The sequence below is a fragment of the Anopheles coluzzii genome, chromosome 2 (assembly GCF_943734685.1).
Source record: "Anopheles coluzzii chromosome 2, AcolN3, whole genome shotgun sequence".
Lineage (NCBI taxonomy): Eukaryota > Metazoa > Arthropoda > Insecta > Diptera > Culicidae > Anopheles > Anopheles coluzzii.
The window spans coordinates 67,804,089-67,825,337 of record NC_064670.1 but is presented as its reverse complement, the minus strand read 5'-3'; the positions used below and the strand labels follow the sequence as shown (position 1 = coordinate 67,825,337).

General features: G+C 46.0%; 1 protein-coding gene across 1 annotated transcript; it reads right to left on the bottom strand.

The window, feature by feature from the left end:
- Positions 1-19,765: 19,765 nt before the first annotated feature.
- Positions 19,766-20,875, bottom strand: LOC120961191 (uncharacterized protein K02A2.6-like). The gene has a single exon (XM_040384882.2). It carries the CDS (start codon positions 20,873-20,875, stop codon positions 19,766-19,768), a length of 1,110 nt encoding a protein of 369 aa, XP_040240816.2.
- Positions 20,876-21,249: the final 374 nt, after the last annotated feature.

The window sequence follows — 21,249 nt, the reverse complement described above, 5'->3', positions numbered from 1 at the left end:
GCTATGTGATACCGCATTCGTGTGTGATCAAACCTGATTCAACCACCACCAAATTGCGTGTAGTATTTGATGCGAGTGCAAAATCCAGCAGTGGAGTTTCACTCAACGACATCCAAGCCATCGGACCAGTACTGCAACCTGACCTAATGCATATTTGGTTGGATTTTCGTACACAAACGGTAGTGGCCACTGCAGACATCGCAAAGATGTATCGTCAGATATGGGTGGCAGAACCTGATACCTGGATGCAATGTATCCTATGGCGTAATGATCCACAGCAATCAGCGCAAATGTATCGACTTCGCACTGTCACATACGGTGAAGCTTCGTCCTCATATCTCGCCTGTAGGGCACTTCGCGAGGCCGGCCAGGAAGTATGCTCTACGTACCCAAAAATTGCCGACGTAATTCAAAAATCATTCTACGTAGATAACCTACCTATCTTTAAGAACTACGTGATCTTCGAACCGGCGTGGAAAGGGCACTCCTGAACAGAGGAATGCCCTTACGAAAATGGGCATCCAATGTTCCTGACGTGATCGATGACATACCCGTAGAACATCGAGAGTCTACGGTTCAGATTGGCGATAAGCAGGCCATAAAAATGTTAGGTTTGGCTTGGTGTCCCTCAGAGGATACTTTTCAACTGATCATTGATGACTCCTGTTTTGAACCAATTAAGACCATGAGTAAACGACATTTGGTATCCAGAATTGCAAAACTATATGATCCCATCGGAATGCTTGCTTGTTATCAGAGCAAAGATCATGATGCAGAATCTGTGGCGCGATGGCATAGAATGGAACGAGGAGGTGTCACCATGCGTGATAAAGGAATGGAATGAGTTCACTGCCCAGCTTCCCTTACTTCGCCAGTTGCAGATACCACGAATGGTACTGCCAAGTGAAACCAAAAATGCCTCCATTTACGGATTTTGCGACGCCTCCGCGAAAGCGTATGGTTGTGCTATATACGTGCGTTATCTAAATGTCAAGGGTAAATGGAAATCGCACCTGCTGTGTTCAAAATCAAAGGTTGCACCACTAAAAGAACTCACCCTTCCGCGATTGGAGCTACAGGCAGCATTGCTTCTAGCCGAAGTCTACGAAAAAATAAAGGACGTATTCGATACTCGCATAACTCAAACAAAATGGTGGACAGATTCTCAAGTAGTGCTAGCTTGGGTGCGCTCTAACAATATGAAATAGGATGTATTCGTGAAGAACAGGGTGGCAAAAATACAAGCAATAACACATGCTTCAGACTGGCATTACGTACCCACGAAACTCAACCCAGCAGACATTGTTTCTCGAGGACTGTCAGCTCGCAAATTAATTAGCGCTGAGTTCGTACAGCTGTGGTTCGAGGGGCCACCTTTCAACAGTACTGATGAAACACCCCAGCAGTGTACCTACAGCATTCCCATCCCAGACGAAGGTGCTGGCACCTCACAGTTACTGACGGCAACCATAGGTCCGACTTGTGCTGATCTCATCTCGCAGTACAAGTACCACAACTCATTCATTAAGACTAGACGACATTTTGCTTGGCTAGGCAGAACTATTCATAACTTCAGATCAAATACCACTAAAATTCGTGTCAATTGCAAGCATGCAGCCGAGAAAAGAAATGGCCCACTAGGATTGGATGAACTAGACCATGGACTAAAGCTTCTACTACTGATGATGCAAACCTCAGCTTTTCCAAATGAAGTTCAAGAAAAGAATAACACCGGGTCCGTAAGTGCGAAGGGACCTTTCCAACACCTCAACCCAATCGTCAAGGATAACTTGATTCACGTGCAAGGACGACTATTGAACGCTGACCTGTCTGATGAATGTAAGTTGCCCATACTTGTGCCTAAGGCTCACCCATTTGTTAAAGTAATGATTCGACATATCCATGAAGACAACTTTCACGCCGGTGCAGATTTTGTCATCAGTGAGTTTCGCTCGAAATTTTGGATGCGGGATCTTAGGCGCATGGTAATAGGTGTGCTATCTCGTTGCGTATTATGCGTTCGCGCCAGGCCTCGACAGTTTTGTCAACAGATGGGCCAGTTGCCAGCTGCCCGCGTAACAGAGTCGCCGGCATTCACCCACACTGGCGTAGACTTGTGCGGTCCATTCGAGGTGATACCCGGCTCGCGATCAAAATACAAAATAACGATCTACGTGTGTATATTCGTGTGCTTCTCAACCAAAGCAATTCACTTGGAAATAGTAGAGAATCAGTCAACATCTGCCTTTATCTCGGCACTACTCAGATTCGTGTCCCCTCGTGGAAGACCAGATATTATATATTCGGATAATGGTCGCAACTTCGTGGGTGCTGAAAAGGAGCTAAGTGAGCTTCGGAAAACGTTCAACAACCGAGAATTTCAAGACAACGTAGTAGGGGCCGCTGCCGAGAAGGGAATTCGATTTTCATTCATCCCTCCTCGGAGCCCCAATTTCGGAAGACTTTGGGAGGCCAATATTAAGGTGGCAAAGCGACTGTTGCAAGCTGCCTCTAAAGGAGCCCAGCTAAACGTGATTGAACTACAAACATTACTGCACGAAATCTCAGCCATTCTCAATTCCAGACCTCTCACCGCAACCCACACCAGCCCTGATGCCATGGAGCCTCTCACTCCCGCTCATTTCCTGATAGGAAGACCATTATTTGCAATTCCCGCCGAGGTGACGGTCAATGATTCGGAAGGCACAAAAACTCGATGGAAGCGAGTAAAAAAACTATCACAGCAGTTTTGGACACGATGGAGGACGGAATACCTAGTTCAGTTACGTTGCAGCGCCAAATGGACGAAAAAGACCCCCAATATACAAACCGGGCAGATTGTATTAGTGGGCGACGACAACGTACCAGTCGGGCGGTGGCCAATGGGAATGGTGACAAAGATCTACGTGGGACCCGACGGAATAGTTCGCGTACGCACGGACGGGCAGTGGCACTTACAAACGAAATGTCAGACTTCTTGCCCCACTCCCTATTGACCCTAACGATGAGACGGACGACGAAAAAGCAGCAGAGGGAGATTGTTCTCAAAGTGACAGGATGAAAGACGAACACTTTCAGACGACAGAGCACGAAGATGACCCACCACCATTGAATAATATTTGGGACGGGCGACTTCGTCCCAAAGGGGGGAAAAATGGTGACCGATAAAACGGTCCACTCGAAACAGAGAAAGAAGTCGACTTGCGTTCGTTCTATAAGCCGAATTTGCTATAAGCTATAAGAAGAATGCGTTCGTTCTATAAGCCCGAACGCGAATCTATTCGCACACGAATTCGAACGCGTTGATACTATAATCTTTCTCTCCACCAATCGCGTGACGACACGTCTCGCCGCCACGTGTAATGCAAGAGGAATGCGATCTCTAACGTCCGGCGAGAGAGTGATCAAAGGATCAAGCAACGGGAGATCGTTCTCTTTCGTTCGAAGGCCATCGGGTCGTGAAGACGTGTTCGCGAGTGATATCTATATTGAAATAAATCTCACAGTGAATTCGCTGAAATATACTTTCGTGATTAATCGCACAATTTAGTGAAAGAAAATACCTAATTCGTGAGGAAATATTCGTGTCGCAGCTTCGTGCAAAAACACGTGCCTTTACCATGTCCAATGTTAACTGCTCTTGAGGCATAATTTCCAGAACAGTAACCACTGTGGCCGACACCGCTCATACCAGACTTTTTCGTTGTCTTCGGAATTAGAGCCACAACAATAAAATATCGTGAACGTATTGTCCTACACAACACCAAGCGAGCCTGGGCCCATAACCTATTGAAATTAAAAGAGAGACACGTCTGTTCCGTTCGGAGTTCAGATCAAGACTGGCTCAATTATATTTGAGTTCTATTTATACATATACATGAAATTGAAAATTCCAACATATACCCATGGTGGCATAACTCTTCTTCCTCTGCTAATGCTGCAGCTGCATCCGGTCGGTAAAAGATTTCGTTCTCTAGAATGGAACTACATTCAACGGGGCATTGATTCATTAGTGCAAAGATACTCACCTAGCCGAAGCAACATGCCATCTCGGTCATCTGGACACTATGTTGCAGTAGGGCGGAATGGGACATCGTCCGTTGGCCTCGAGGGAGCTAGACCTCATCCCAACGGATACTGTGCAACAGCCAGGCATGATAATATTCCTCACCTATTACGAACAGTGATTGCTTTAGGAAGGTGCGGCACTTTGCACCCCTCCCTCTTCATATGTACTTTACTGTTGTTGGACGGAAAAGAAACTCGTAAGATGAAACTGTGTCTGCACTGCCCACTGTCCCACCTGAGAAATATATGAGAAGAGAGTTTATAAAAAATGAAAATTATTTTTATATTCATTTCATTAAAATGTGAATCAAATTACCGCGCAAGTTCCAGAAACAGCATACATTTTCCCTCCAACATATGCTTTTTAGCTGTGCACTTCACGCGCTTGTTTATCTCCTTGTCCGTAATGCTGGTAATGCTGAGAAGCGAATGATTTCACAGCAATCTTCCGATTGCTCGATGTAATCCTTTTCCCTGACACAATCTTAAACTCCTTCATGTTGGATCTCTTCACGACAACGAAAGCATATTTTTACAGTACTTACTTTCGTCCCTGAAAGGTGACGCTGCGGTTCCCTTCGAACATGTTACTCTGACCACGGAAAACTATTCTGTTACCTGGGCTACGCTGCTTAAGCGATACGACAACTCACGGATGCTCATTCGCGAGTACTGGCGACGGCTACATTTCTTACCTGCCATTGCAACAGAAAGTGTCGATGGCTTGACGTCGTTGGTAGATGGATTCGTGCGATATGTGAATGGGTTGCAGAAGCTGTATGAACCTGTCGACTCATGGGATACGCCTTTGTCCAACATGCTACTGATGAAGCTGGATAAGACCATTTTGGCGTGGGAAAGGCGATCGGATTGTGGCTCCGATCAAGGTGGCCGGGGCACATCGGCCCAGCGCACCACGGCGGTCGGTGACCAACGCTGCTTCCTTGCAAAGGACTACTCCCGTTTCATCGACCATTCAACAAGTCAGCTGTCCATTGCAGTGTGCAGACCATCACCTGGTTCGAAATTGCCCGGTATTTTTAGCCAAAAATACTCAGGAGCGACGGGAAATCGCACGGTCAAAGGGATTGTGTTGGAATTGTCTCAGTTGTTCCCATCAAGTGAGATCGTGCAAATCCGAGTATTCTTGCCGTTCGTGCAAGGAACGGCATCATACGCTGCTTCATCAACCACCACAACAACCTACAGTCGCTTTGTCAGCCCAATCAGATGATGATATGGTGTTTCTCGAGACGGCTATTGTGTTCATCGTAGACGATTATGGAGAGAAGCATGAGGCACGGGCGCTTTTGGATTCGGGCTCATAGTCCATCTTTATTTCGGATACATTAGCTCGGAAGCTCATGACACCTCGAGCGAGAGTTAATGTATCAGTGTCTGGCATCGGAACTTCAAGGCAGCAGATAAACTGCAGATAAATTGAAGGTTCCTTGACCTAACGATCGCCGCGTGTTCGACCACGGCGATCGTTAGGTCAAGGAACCTTCAATTCACCACCCCATTGGAGTTTCTGATCCTGGATACACCCTCGGCGGACATTCCTACCTCACCAATCAACGTGTCTACGTAGAACATCCCGGATGTAACGCTAGCAGACCCCACGTATCACATCCCAGGCAAGGTCGATGTGGTCATCGGTGACGATACGTTCTGGGAGCTGCACACCGGACGTAAGCAATCTCTCGGTTCGGGTCTGCCATGGTTGGTAGAAACGCAGTTTGGATGGGCGGTAGCAGGAAACACAACGCATTCGTCTCAACAACATCGGGTATTTAATATGGCAACGTGCAACAGTCCGTTGGAAGCCATATTGACGCGGTTCTGGGAGAGCGAGACCATCTTCGACGAGCCCGCTCTATCTCTGGAGGAAGACATGTGTGAACGTCATTTCATCTCTACTACAACCAGAGACCCATCTGGCAGGTATGTCGTACGTTTACCGCAAAATCCTAATTCGAATATCGTTTTAGGAGAATCGAAAGCAATCGCTGATCGTCGTCTCCTAGCGGTGGAACGGCGGCTTAAGTCTAACCCTGCAATGAAGGAGGAGTATAGTAAATTCATGTCGGAGTATGAGCGCTTAGGGCACATAAAACAACTCACCGAGACGGTGGATGATTCGTGTGAACACTACTATCTCCCTCATCACGCGGTGCTTAAGGAATCGAGCACAACCACCAAAGTCAGGGTAGTCTTTGACGCGTCGTGCAAGACATCTTCTGGTTACTCTTTGAACGACAAACTCCTTCACCATCATCGTTCGTTTCCGGTCTCACGCAGTCGCACTCTCAGCAGACGTTGAGAAAATGTATCGCAAAATTCTCCACGATTCTCGCGATACTGAATACCTGCGCATTCGGTATAGAGGAAACACCGCAGAGCCGATTCAGACGTTCCAACTGCAAACGGTTACATATGGCACGTCTTGCGCACCCTTCCTAGCAACAAGAACGCTAAAGCAGATCGCTCTTGATCACAATATGCAATACTCCCGAGCAGTGGATCCTGTATTGCACGATTTTTATGTGGATGACCTGCTAACGGGAACAGACGAGTTGGTAGATGCAATTGAAATGCAAAGGCAGATTTCCGAGATGCTCAAGCAGGCTGGATTCGTGTTTAAGAAGTGGGTGTCGAACGTACTCGAAGCACTAATCGGTATTCCCTCAGAAGACCTGGCCATCCTTCCTACTCACGAATGGCAAGATCCCCAATTTGTATCGACGCTTGGTCTGGTTTGGGAGCCAGCAGTTGATATGCTGCGATATCGGATCGATCTACCAACTGCTGCGACGATGTTGACAAAGAGGCTAGCTTTGTCCTACATCGCTAAAATTGACTTGACGTTTGACGTTTAACTGTTCGGCCGCACTTTCGTCGCGCTCCGTGATTTTTCAGTAATTTTCTTGTGTTTTCTGCGTCGCATCGCATTGTTGCCTATTCTACGGACTATTAAACTGCCTCACATCATCGTTGCGTGTTGGCGAATTGTTTAGTAGCACCGCAACTGTGGTTTCCTGCTGTTTTTTCCTGCTCGGCTTAGCAGTGTTGTGCTGCGATTACGCGTGATTTCGCGATGGCGGCTATTTGCTTCTCGTGTGCTGAACCGCTAGAGGCCACCGGCTGCATCATCAGTTGTGCATATTGTGACGCTACGTTCCACCGCGGCTGTTGCAAATTGCCCCCCGAGCTGATTGACGCAGTATTGTCCAATGTCGACCTGCACTGGAGCTGCATTGGCTGCACTAACATTCTTAAAAATCCGCGCTGTCGTTCGGTAAAAGAAATAGGCGCCCAGGTCGGTTTCCAAGCCGCCCTCACCTCAGCTGTAGCAGCTATCGGCAAGCTCGTTGAGCCTATTGTCGCCGAAGTTCGCAGTGGTTTTACCCTCCTTCAAACTGCATCCACGCCTCACATTCGGAATCCTGATCCTCGACCGGCTACTGGTAGAAAGCGGAGGCGCGTAATCGAGGATTCGGCATCTCCTGGTGTAAACAGAATTGTAAACAGTCGCGGTAACATCCTTTGTGCCGCGTCATCGCCAAACGCATACACCAATACCACGATTGCCGTCCAGCCGGCACCTACACAACCGCATGAACTGGTGGGAACCGATCCGTTATCATCACCGCTTCAAGCTGCACCTCGTGAACCATTCATAGATAGGATCTGGATCCGCCTATCCCGCATATCAACGGCCGTCACTGTGGAACAAGTGGTCGCTTCTGTAAAGCGTCGCTTAGCCACCGATGACGTTATAGCGTATTGCCTGCTGAGAAGAGGGGTTAGTGTGGACAGCATGAATTGGCTTTCATTCAAAGTGAGAGTCCCGGCTATCCTTCGAGATGCGGCACTCACACCATCCACTTGGCCCGTCGGTATCGGTGTACGTTTTTCCATCCCGTCAACACGACCACCAAACCTTATCTCCTATAGCCACCCGAAACCGCTTTACAACACGCACACCAGCTATTAGTACTGATCACCGCTGCACCACACGCACACCAACGACTCACCGTTTAGCAGCACGCACGTCTACTCCACCTGGTCCTGAAACAACATCATCACAACAGTGTCACCCCCCGGTGAATGATACCTTGGAAGCACCCAACTCAACACTTGTTTCTGGACCGCCCCAAAACCACCGCGCTCCATCTCCGCACCTGCACCAATCTACAATCGATCGCTTTTTTCTCAACTAGACGAAGTACCGCTCATTGCACGCAACAAACCCGCCAAGCCTCTTGCTCTGACAACGCAGCTCAATTGACTTACCGTATACCCGCTTTATCCAACCGCCACAATGACAACGCTACCGCCAAGTATTTAAGCTGCTATTATCAAAACGTTAGAGGTTTGCGTACTAAAACAAAAGAAGTTCACCTAGCTGTATCGGAGGCTGACTTCGACCTCATCGCCCTCACGGAAACTTGGCTTGTTGACAACATTCCATCTGCTCTTCTCTTCAACAACAACTTCTCTGTTTACCGCTGTGATCGCTCTCACAGCGGCTCTAGCTCTCGCGGTGGTGGTGTTTTGCTAGCCGTTTCTAACGCATACGAGTCGATAGAATTACCTTCCCGTGATCGTTCTCTCGAGTATATTTGTGTGCGCGTCACCTGCAATAACGCACATCTCTACGTCATGGTAGTATACATTCCACCGCAGCTTAGCTCCGAGATATCGACTCTTCGCTCTCTACATGATTGTATCAGCGGCTTCACTCTCACACTGAAGCCTTCAGATCTGCTGTTTGTTATTGGCGATTTCAATCAGCCCAGCATAAGCTGGTCCACAGCTGATCCTTCGTCCTCGCCAGCATACTCATCAATCACGCACTATGAACCAACTGCGCGCTCACTGGCCAACAACACCTTTGTGGATGGATTTAAATTTAACGGATTAGTGCAACTTAATCACACCAATAATTCGCACGGACGCATGCTTGACCTGCTCTACGCTAACAATGCTGCAGCTAAATTGTGTTCGCCTGTCTTTCCAAGTGTTGTTCCGCTTGTACCTCTTGACTCCTACCATCCGGCGTTAGACTTCAATATACGTATTAACTCGTCGACCCGACGCAATTCGACGACTCGACAAAACTCGACGACAACCGCATTTTATCGTTATAACTTTGCTAAAGCTGACTATGTGAAACTGAACGACATGATATCAATGTTTAACAATAGCTTTCATTGTTCCAATTTTATTTCACTTGACGAAGCAGTATGTTCATTCTCGTCCTTCATGCTGCAAGCCTTTGTTGTATGCGTCCCAGTTCAGCGTCCTAAACCTAACCCCCCCTGGGCGGACCGCACACTCAAACGACTCAAATGTGTAAAAAGAGCTGCTTATCGTCACTACCAAACGCGCCGCTGCCAAAGATCTCGCTCGATCTACTTTGATACGCACTCTTTATACTGCAGCTATAACAGGTTTCGATATCGCAGATATTTGAGTAAAATTCAACGTAACCTCTGCAGGTGGCCTGACTCGTTTTGGCGCTTCTACAACAGCAAAACAAAATCCACGCATACACCGAAATCCATTACGTACAAAGGAGCAACAAGTGCCAACACTAATGAAATGTGCAATCTCTTCGCGGATCGCTTCGCAGATTGCTTTTCACCGGCCATGAATGATACCGATACCATTAATGCTGCTCTCGTCAACACTCCGGCTGGAGCAATTAACATGAGCACTCCTTTCATCGACAGTGAGATCGTTTTATCTGCCCTAGCGCAACTAAAGCCTTCCTTCGCTCCTGGACCCGACGGAATTTCTTCTACCGTGCTGAAACGCTGTCAAACGACAGTAGCACCTATCCTTGCACAATTGTTCAATGCATCGCTAGCCAATGGCTACTTTCCCAAAGCATGGAGGAAATCTTGGATGGTTCCTATTCACAAAAAGGGCGACAGGACAGATGCCATCAACTACCGGGGTATTACATCCTTGTGTGCCATTGCCAAGGTGTTCGAACTAGTGATATACAAAAATCTGCTACATGCATGCCGAAGCTACCTAAGCCCGTATCAACATGGATTCGTGCCAAAAAAGTCGACTACCACGAACCTGGTTGAATTTGTAACCTATTGCACTAGTCAAATTGATGCCGGAGCTCAAGTCGATGCAATTTATACAGATCTAAAAGCAGCATTCGACTCTTTTCCGCACGCAATTCTTCTCGCTAAACTCGATAAGCTAGGAGTTCCCAGCCCGCTCGTACAGTGGCTTAAGTCGTACCTAATTAATCGCACATACATCGTGAAAATTGAAAAGCACATGTCCAAAGAAATAGTCAGCAGCTCGGGTGTGCCACAAGGAAGCAATATTGGCCCGCTTCTCTTCATATTGTTTATCAACGATGTTACCCTCGCTTTACCTCCCGACAGTATCAGTCTGTTTGCCGATGACGCACAAATTTTTGCGCCTATTCACAACACAGGTGATTGTACATTCCTGCAAGACTGCATCGAAATTTTCTGTTCTTGGTGCAAGCGTAATGGACTGACTATCTGCATCGAGAAATGCTACTGTGTGTCTTTTAGTCGATGCAGGAGCCCAGTGACTGGGACCTACTTCATGGACGGCACTGCAGTTAATCGACAGAATCATGCCAAAGACCTGGGCGTTCTGCTTGACTCTAGTTTGAACTTTAAACAGCATATCGATGACGTTGTAGCCAGAGGAAATCAATTACTTGGCGTGGTTATCCGGACAACTAATGAATTCCGCAACCCCATGTGCATCAAAGCTGTGTACAACTGTATCGTTCGTTCGGTTCTGGAATATTCGTGCATAGTCTGGAGCCCAACTACCGCTTCTTCAATTGCTCGACTTGAGGCGATTCAACGTAAGCTCACGAGATATGCCCTACGCCTACTTCCCTGGCAGGATCGCAATAATCTTCCTCCGTACGCTGCGCGGTGCCGTCTTCTAGGCCTTGAACCTCTTTCGGTTAGAAGACGCAATGCACAGTGTTCTTTCATCGCTGGATTGCTAAATGGCTCTATCGACTCATCGCCTTTGTTGCATCGAGTCGATATCTATGCACCATCCCGAACACTTAGGTCTAGAGAAACTCTACGGCTCGCTCAACCCCGTTCCAGTGCTGGTCGGTCAGACCCTATGTTCCGCATGTCGGCTGTCTTCAACACTGTCTCGGATTGCTTCGACTTCGACATCTCAACTCAGTGCTTCAAGGAACGTCTCCGGCTTTTGCCGTGGCCGCAGTGAATTGCGATGCAAATCTTGTTTTTGATATGTATTTTTTTTATTGAACTGTTACATCTTAATTAGGCCATACGGCCCGTTGAAGATTAATAAATAATAATAATAATAATAATTATCATCGCTAAGCTCTTTATGCAACAGCTGTGGAAGTTGCAGGAAAGCCGTGGGATTGGGATCGTGAGCTACCATCACATCTCCAAAAGGAATGGACGGCATTTCATTCCAAGCTGCATTCACTTCGGGAAGTGCGCATTCCGCGTTACACTTCAATTCGGCAAGCAACAAACGTGCAGCTACACATTTTCGCGGATGCTTCTCAGGTGGCATATGGTGTTTGCTGTTACGTCAGGGCAGTAAACGATTCGACAACATCGGTGCAGCTGTTGGCAGCTAAGTCTAAAGTAGTATCGTTGTCGAACACACATTCTATAGCGAGACTCGAGCTTTGTGCAGCGCGGTTGGCAACGCAACTGTTCCGGAAGGTCAGTCTGTCCTTCAACGGTGAATACGATGCTTTCGCTTGGACTGATTCCATGACCGTGCTACATTGGCTCAATTCAGCACCACGGAGGTAGAAGCCTTTCGTTGCCAACAGGGTGGCACAAATTCAAGGAGAAACCCGGATCAAGTGCTGGAGGCATATTCCTGTTGTAGACAACCCAGCAGACGATGCATCGCGAGGTCTACTCCCAGACAAATTGCAATCCTGTGAACGATGGTGGCATGGGCCACATTGGTTGAGCAGCAAACAGGAAGAATGGCCTATAAGAGAACCTGCAATTGAACAAACCACATAAATAAAAGAAGAACGTGTAACACAATCACGAATAGCTGCAATGTCGATGGAGGACGATTTCAACAATAAGCTATTTGCACGGTTTTCAACCTATCTCAAACTTCGTCAAACCATGGCGTATTGTTTACGTTTTGTGCAATGCATGAGGACACCTAAACCCGCAATTACGTCACCGACAGCCAAGGGTCATGCTTCGATTCAGGACATGCTTATATTGATTGCACCTCCATCTCGAGACGAACTCATCCAAGCTGAGCTGCAGTTGTGTCGGTTAGCTCTGCAAGATTCATTTGCGGACGATTTACCCGCGGTTAAAAACGGCAAGGATGTACCACGCAATTCGAAGCTGAAATGGCTGTCCCCCTTTATTGATGAGGCGGGAATCCTGCGTGTTGGTGGCCAGCTTCACAACGCACAAATAGCAGAATACGCGAAGCATCCTATACTTCTTTCTGCAAAACACCCACTCGCTGCATTGTTAGCAGTCGCGTATCACCAGAAGTATATGCACACCGGTCCGGAACACTTGTTATCCATACTTCGTGAACGCTTCTGGATAATCGGTGGCCGTAATTTGACGAAGTTGGTTTTCCATCGGTGTCACAAGTGTTTCAAGGCCAAACCTACACTGGTGCAACAATCCGTTGCAGATCTTCCGACATCAAGGGTTACATCCACGAGACCGTTTGCTGTCAGTGGTGTGGACTATTGCGGTCCGGTATTGCTGAAGTCGCCTGTTCGCAATAGAAGTCCCACCAAGGCATATGTTATTACGCCTGGTAACAATCTATTTATTTGAGTAGCTTTGCAGACTTTCTTGCAACTGGCCCTCGCGTATAGGGTTTTCGCTGCACAGTTAAAAAAATAGTCTTTCTTCTTTCGCTTGACTTTTGCTACTGTCCCTTTTACGATGGCGGCATTTTACTCGATCAGTTGATCTCCTTGACCTTGTTTGCCCTAAAGTTGACCTTAGATGAACTTTCTCCTAATTGGCCCTAATGTTGGAGATCTAGCTGTCTCGTATTTTCGTCCTTGTCTGTATGTCACAGCGTCATCTGAGGGATTTATTGCGACTTATTCGTTATTATTATCAAGATAGCTCGATATATGTCAACATGCGCCTGACAGATCTCGCACGAGGTCGATATCGTGCCAACAGCATACATCGCTATCTTCGTGTGCTTTGCAACACGAGCGGTCCACATTGAGTTGGTGAATGATCTCACTACGGCGGCATTTTTGACAGCACTAAGGCGCTTCGTGGCTCGCAGAGGCAAAATCGCGGAACTGCATTCGGATAATGCTACTACGTTTAAGGGGGCTGCACACGAACTTCATCGCATCTACGAAATGTTTAAGTGCAGCAATAGCGAACGCATCGAAATTTTCCAGTGGTGTGCCAATGAAGAAATTCAGTGGAAGTTTATCCCACCTCGGGCGCCACACTTCGGAGGACTGTGGGAGGCTGCTGTACGATCCGCTAAACAACACCTAATTCGCACGATAGGAAGTACGAGCCTCACTCAGGAGGGAATGGTAACATTGCTAGCGCAGGTCGAACAGTGCTTAAGTTCAAGACCCCTGACTCGGCTTTCTAGTGAGCCTTCGGACACGCAACCGCTCACTCCGGGTCATTTTTTGGTAGGGTCGAACATGTTGGCGTTGCCACAAGTTGATAGGAGTCAGGTAGCAGCCAATAGATTGAAGGAGTTTGATTTGGTGCAAAAGAATATGCAGCATATATGGTCGCGTTGGTATCCGGAATACTTGCAGCAGCTTCAGGCCCGGGCCAAACGTTTAATAATTCCACCAGTATCGCTAGAAGAAGGGCAATTCGTTATCATAAAGGAAGACAATATACCACCTACCTTGTGGCCAATGGGTAGAATAACACGATTGCACCCTGGAAAGGACGGGGTTGTTAGAGTCGTAACTCTTCGTACAGCTGCAGGAAAGGAGATAGTACGCGCAGCAGCTAGATTGGCTATCCTTCCAAATCCAAACGTATGTGAAGACAATTAACCTCGAACACCAAAGTTAGGAGGCGATCAGCGCGAAGCAAATGCGTAATGTAAACAACCACACCGGACATACACACGACACTATACACGAAGTGACAGATCCACACTTGCAACTAGTACAACACAACACCACATTTGCACAACATTTGCTATAGCTGAGGCGAAGTTAGATAGAGACACTTCTTCATTTTCTTTTTTTTTCATTGTATTTTCTGAATGTTTTAAAGAAATACTTTCTTTGGTGGCCGGAATGTTGGAGATTTTGGTTTGAATTTATTAGTTCGAATTCGAAATTCGAACTCAATTTATAAATAGGATAGGAAATGAACTCATAGGCATAGATAAGGATAACAGAATGAACTCAAAATGAATTATGTAATGAGCTCTTGACAATTGAATATACAGTGGCAAACGGACATTTGAACGAGACGCATTTACAGGGTTTACCAGCATAATAAACAACTGTCCACTTGTTTATAACAATAGTCGTTTTGAATAGACACCGCTGTCTACCACTTGCTCACACGTCAGATGGTGTAAGCTACTCTGTTCAATTTAATAACACAATAGTTATTTTCAATCGCACAGCTGTCAGAATCGGAATCTAGGCTATATCTTTATTATGTACATGTACATGTACCCTTATCTTTCTATATTGCGTAGTTTATAATACGCAGGTTAGTTCTTCGAATGAAGCTTTAACACTGCAGGGCCATTAATTAAAGCAATTTGAGCACTCGATCGTGGGCGGTAAACAAAAATTGCAAGTTCGTATAAATATTGCCTAATGTTTACGCTTGCAAATCAAATCAAAAACAAACTGCTACCTTAAAACCACGGCAGTCATTCAACATAGTTAAAAATACTTAAAGCATTACATCAAAAGAACGTGATTATCTTCGGAAATCGAAAGGTAAGTTAGTATTGAATGCGGGAATCGTGATTATCCTTTGGTAACGATTTGAATATGTGTTTTAGGCATGTTAGAACAAGCGATAGTTCCGTGGAGTAATGACGAAGAAGAGCAGCCAACAACTTCCAAACGTAGAGCTACATCGCTGGAAGACCGAAAAAGGGTTGTTGCTGCTTATGAACGGGGCCAAACGGTGCCAAACATATGCGAGATGTTTGGATTGAACCGTTTTACGGTATACAGCATCTTGCGCAAAGTGAGATTAACCGGTGTAGTGGAAGCTAGAAAACGTGGTGGGACTAAACCCAAGAAGCTGTCGAACGATGTAATTGACAGCATTAAACGTTGGATTGACCAGGATTGCACGATATCACTACGGAAAATGCAGCAAAAATTGGAGCAGGAACATAACATACAGGCCAGCATAACCACCATAACACGAGCGATAGAAGGATTTCATTATTCTTTCAAACGTGTGAATAGACACCCAGAGAGAAGAAATGCTCCTTCTAACATTGAAGAAAGGCGAAAATATGCCGTGGAGTTTATGTCGCTTCCTCGTGAATATAGCGAGAGAAATATCATCTACATAGATGAAGTAGGCATGAACGTAAGCATGCGTGCAACAATGGGGCGTTCGGCAGTCGGCAAACCTGCAGTGTTAGTAGTACCACAGCTTCGGAGCCGCAATATTTCCATCGTTTGTGCTATGGCTAGACATGGTATTGTGCATTATGTAGCCAAAACAACTGCGATTGAGCGGGTTTCCTTTAAGGATTTTATTTTACAACTGAAAGGCAAATTGGAAGAAGTTGGAATTTTTGAACCGGTATTGGTAATGGATAATGTGGCATTTCATAAATGCAATGAAGTCAAGGAATGCATTACCCAACACATTAACGCTAGATTGCTGTATCTTCCGCCTTACTCTCCATTTCTCAACCCAATTGAGAATATGTTTAGTAAGTGGAAGAACATTGTGCGACGTGCTAATCCGGAAAACGAGAATGATCTGATGACAGCCATTGAAAATGGTGCTTCTCTAATAACATTCCAAGATTGCGAGGGCTACGTCCGCAACATGTGGGAATATATCAATAGAAGTTTAAGTGGAGAACAAATATTAGATTAATTTTAGATTTGTTATGCACATGCTTTTTATGTAACCTCCTACACACCAATATGATTGGGTTATCTGTGAACTACGAAACAATCTGTGAAACTTTTACGTTAACAATTATTATGAATTACTAATGCTACACTATTGTTATGTTCCTATTCGTATTTTGTTATTCTAATTGCGTTACCATTATGTTACCATGAATTTATTTTGAATAAAAAGATGCACAGCATTGCATTAAAAAAAACATGTACCTTAAGCTCATTGACTAGTACACCTCTGCAGCCCTTTCGGCGAAGCAAGTAGCCTAATGAGAAAAGGCAAAGGCAAAGCGCCAGATGACGGCATGGGGCTGGTCATTCAGCAGAAAACCGATCGACTGCATGGTGTTAGTGTGTTACTGGTGCACATCAGGATCTTCCAGCACGAACCTACAACGAAAGACGCTTGGGTGAATAACCCGGCAAACAGGTACTTCGTAATCGATGCATTGAGTCTCAATTTATTCTAATTATTGCTGCTTCGCGGAGAAGTGTGCATTTAGCTGGCTTGCTGGAATGCTGGTTGTTGATCGGGGTTCACCATTTCACGCGTGTATAGTTATGCGCGTCATGTTCACGCTCATGTGCGTGAGGAAAATCTATTGTTTCTCACCGGGCCGGAGAAGCTTCAGGCAAATCAATTCAGGTGTGTGTGTGTGTGAGTTACAAGCGACGCTACTCGATCGGAAAGCCATTAGTGAGTATGGGAAAACTAGCGTGCCACCGAGAGAGGAGAGAAATTTCCATCACACCTTCTGCGGGTCTTAATCAATGCATCGATTACGAAGTACCTGTTTGCCGGGTTATTCACCCAAGCGTCTTTCGTTGTAGGTTCGTGCTGGAAGATCCTGATGTGCACCAGTAACACACTAACACCATGCAGTCGATCGGTTTTCTGCTGAATGACCAGCCCCATGCCGTCATCTGGCGCTTTGCCTTTGCCTTTTCTCATTAGGCTACTTGCTTCGCCGAAAGGGCTGCAGAGGTGTACTAGTCAATGAGCTTAAGGTACATGTTTTTTTAATGCAATGCTGTGCATCTTTTTATTCAAAATAAATTCATGGTAACATAATGGTAACGCAATTAGAATAACAAAATACGAATAGGAACATAACAATAGTGTAGCATTAGTAATTCATAATAATTGTTAACGTAAAAGTTTCACAGATTGTTTCGTAGTTCACAGATAACCCAATAATATTGGTGTGTAGGAGGTTACATAAAAAGCATGTGCATAACAAATCTAAAATTAATCTAATATTTGTTCTCCACTTAAACTTCTATTGATATATTCCCACATGTTGCGGACGTAGCCCTCGCAATCTTGGAATGTTATTAGAGAAGCACCATTTTCAATGGCTGTCATCAGATCATTCTCGTTTTCCGGATTAGCACGTCGCACAATGTTCTTCCACTTACTAAACATATTCTCAATTGGGTTGAGAAATGGAGAGTAAGGCGGAAGATACAGCAATCTAGCGTTAATGTGTTGGGTAATGCATTCCTTGACTTCATTGCATTTATGAAATGCCACATTATCCATTACCAATACCGGTTCAAAAATTCCAACTTCTTCCATTTTGCCTTTCAGTTGTAAAATAAAATCCTTAAAGGAAACCCGCTCAATCGCAGTTGTTTTGGCTACATAATGCACAATACCATGTCTAGCCATAGCACAAACGATGGAAATATTGCGGCTCCGAAGCTGTGGTACTACTACCACTGCAGGTTTGCCGACTGCCGAACGCCCCATTGTTGCACGCATGCTTACGTTCATGCCTACTTCATCTATGTAGATGATATTTCTCTCGCTATATTCACGAGGAAGCGACATAAACTCCACGGCATATTTTCGCCTTTCTTCAATGTTAGAAGGAGCATTTCTTCTCTCTGGGTGTCTATTCACACGTTTGAAAGAATAATGAAATCCTTCTATCGCTCGTGTTATGGTGGTTATGCTGGCCTGTATGTTATGTTCCTGCTCCAATTTTTGCTGCATTTTCCGTAGTGATATCGTGCAATCCTGGTCAATCCAACGTTTAATGCTGTCAATTACATCGTTCGACAGCTTCTTGGGTTTAGTCCCACCACGTTTTCTAGCTTCCACTACACCGGTTAATCTCACTTTGCGCAAGATGCTGTATACCGTAAAACGGTTCAATCCAAACATCTCGCATATGTTTGGCACCGTTTGGCCCCGTTCATAAGCAGCAACAACCCTTTTTCGGTCTTCCAGCGATGTAGCTCTACGTTTGGAAGTTGTTGGCTGCTCTTCTTCGTCATTACTCCACGGAACTATCGCTTGTTCTAACATGCCTAAAACACATATTCAAATCGTTACCAAAGGATAATCACGATTCCCGCATTCAATACTAACTTACCTTTCGATTTCCGAAGATAATCACGTTCTTTTGATGTAATGCTTTAAGTATTTTTAACTATGTTGAATGACTGCCGTGGTTTTAAGGTAGCAGTTTGTTTTTGATTTGATTTGCAAGCGTAAACATTAGGCAATATTTATACGAACTTGCAATTTTTGTTTACCGCCCACGATCGAGTGCTCAAATTGCTTTAATTAATGGCCCTGCAGTGTTAAAGCTTCATTCGAAGAACTAACCTGCGTATTATAAACTACGCAATATAGAAAGATAAGGGTACATGTACATGTACATAATAAAGATATAGCCTAGATTCCGATTCTGACAGCTGTGCGATTGAAAATAACTATTGTGTTATTAAATTGAACAGAGTAGCTTACACCATCTGACGTGTGAGCAAGTGGTAGACAGCGGTGTCTATTCAAAACGACTATTGTTATAAACAAGTGGACAGTTGTTTATTATGCTGGTAAACCCTGTATTTCCATAACCGGGACAAATTATTCTAATATCGGGAAAGAAAACGAGTTGTACAACGTATACGAACATTCGTGAGGTTTTCTCACACACTTTCTACTTCATCGTTAAGACCACAATTATCGAGAAGTATCGCCAGCGGTATTTGAACGTCTGTAGTTGCTAGTTGCTCTTGCTGGGAAACCTCTGCTTCATGTCGACTTCGTAGCTGATTACAATGCGATCGAATGAGCTGCCTCGTTGATGACAACCATACATTGTACAGCACACTACCAATTTGCTCAATAACTTGACCATGAGCCCAACTCCATTTGTTGTTATGGTACATTTTAGCCCACACTAAGTCCTGAGGGGAGTAATGCCGCTTCTTTGCTCCGTGTTTGAAATTGAACTGCTTTTCTTGTTTGTTATTTTTATGGTTTGCAACTTATCACTTATTTATTTTAACAAATTAAAAATTACATAAAATAAACGCGTTTACAAGACACGCACTGTACAAGATAAAACGGGACGAGCACGCGCTACGTCCGTCCGGGTCGGCGGATAAAAGATGAAGAGGCCGATCCCGAGTCCTTCAGTCGCGAACTTAGCCGAGCAGCGCCGAGCTTAGCCGAACGCGTACGTCAAGCCCTTGTCACGTGGCGACAGGGTTGAGTAGCGGTGCTGCGCTCAGTTTTCCCAACACCTCCCCCTTTTAATTCAGCCGGTACGCGCTGAACCTACGAGGCAGTCTTCTACTCCTAGAAGAACGTCGTGGTAGTCGTGCCTGCTGGTGGTTGACGTCCTCGACACCCAAGGATGGATGTGCTGCTTCCCGAAACACAGGGGCTGCCGGAGATGATGCTGAGACATCCGGCTGCGATGTGGGCACAGGCGCTGATGGCTCGGACAAGGGAGTGGAGCTTTGTTCCGTGGGCAAACCCCACTCCTCTAACAGGATCTGTAGCGGCAGATTATCTTCATCCCGCTCTCCTTGTTTCCTAGAGACTGTAGTACGACGACGGAGCTGATTCACGTGGCGCCGAAGCCTCCGTTGCTCCGTTGTGATGACATCGTACATTACGGTGCCGATGCTGCGGATGATCTCCCCTGCAATCGAACTCCATGAATTGCCGCGAAATGTTTTGGCGTAAACCAAATCTCCAGGACGCCATTTGGGGAAACCGCTATTCGCTGAAGACTCCCGTGATGGTGAGGGCCGCAGCAGATGATGAACCCGGTTGAACATGACTTCGGCAGGCGTGCGTTGGTCCAACATTGGATTCGGGGTGGAATGGTATGTTTGCAGGAACAGATCCAAAGCCTCCTCAAGCGATGCCTTCTCGATTCGAATTTTCTTCAAGGCCCGCTTGAAGGTATCCACGAACCGCTCGGCCTGGCCGTTCGATTGGGGATGAAACGGTGCAGTCGTGATGTGTTCAATGCCGTTAGCATCGCAGAACTCCTTGAAGACTTCACTGGTAAACTGAGTCCCGTTGTCGCTAACCAGTGTGACTGGTGGTCCGAATCTGGCAAATATTCCTCTCAAAAGAATGATTGTGGAATGTGAGGTTATACTTGCAGTTTTCACGATTTCGGGCCACTTCGTGAAGGCGTCAACTGCGATCAAGAAGTATGCACCATCGATTGGTCCGGCGTCGATGTGCACTCGCTGCCAGGGAGCTGATGGTTTTGGCCAGGGCGCTGTTGGAGACATACGTGGAGACTTTGCTGCGGCCTGGCAAGCATCGCAAGTAGCGACGCAGCCAGTGATGTCGTCGTCCAATGATGGACAGTAGACGAAACTGCGCGCTATCGCCTTCATCCGCTGTATGCCTGGATGTCCCTGATGGAGCTGCTTCAGGCACCTCGTCTGCAAAGCCGCGGGGATGACTACCCTCTCCCCGAACAAAATGCAGTTCCCAACGGTTGTTAAGGCGTCCTTCCGGCTTTAAAAGCGTGCCAGATCCTTGCCGAGTATGACGTTCCTTGGCCAACCGTTCGTGACGTACCTATATACGTTACGAAGTAAACATCGTTGCATGTAGCCTTTTCAACTTTTCTAAAACGAATCGGAAAAGTGTTTAGTGATTTTATGGCTACAGAACTTACAGCTTCCTCAAGCTCGATGCTGGCAATCATATATTCTGGGTCCGGCTTAGCATGCTTGTCAATAAGCCGGGATAGTACGTCTGCGTT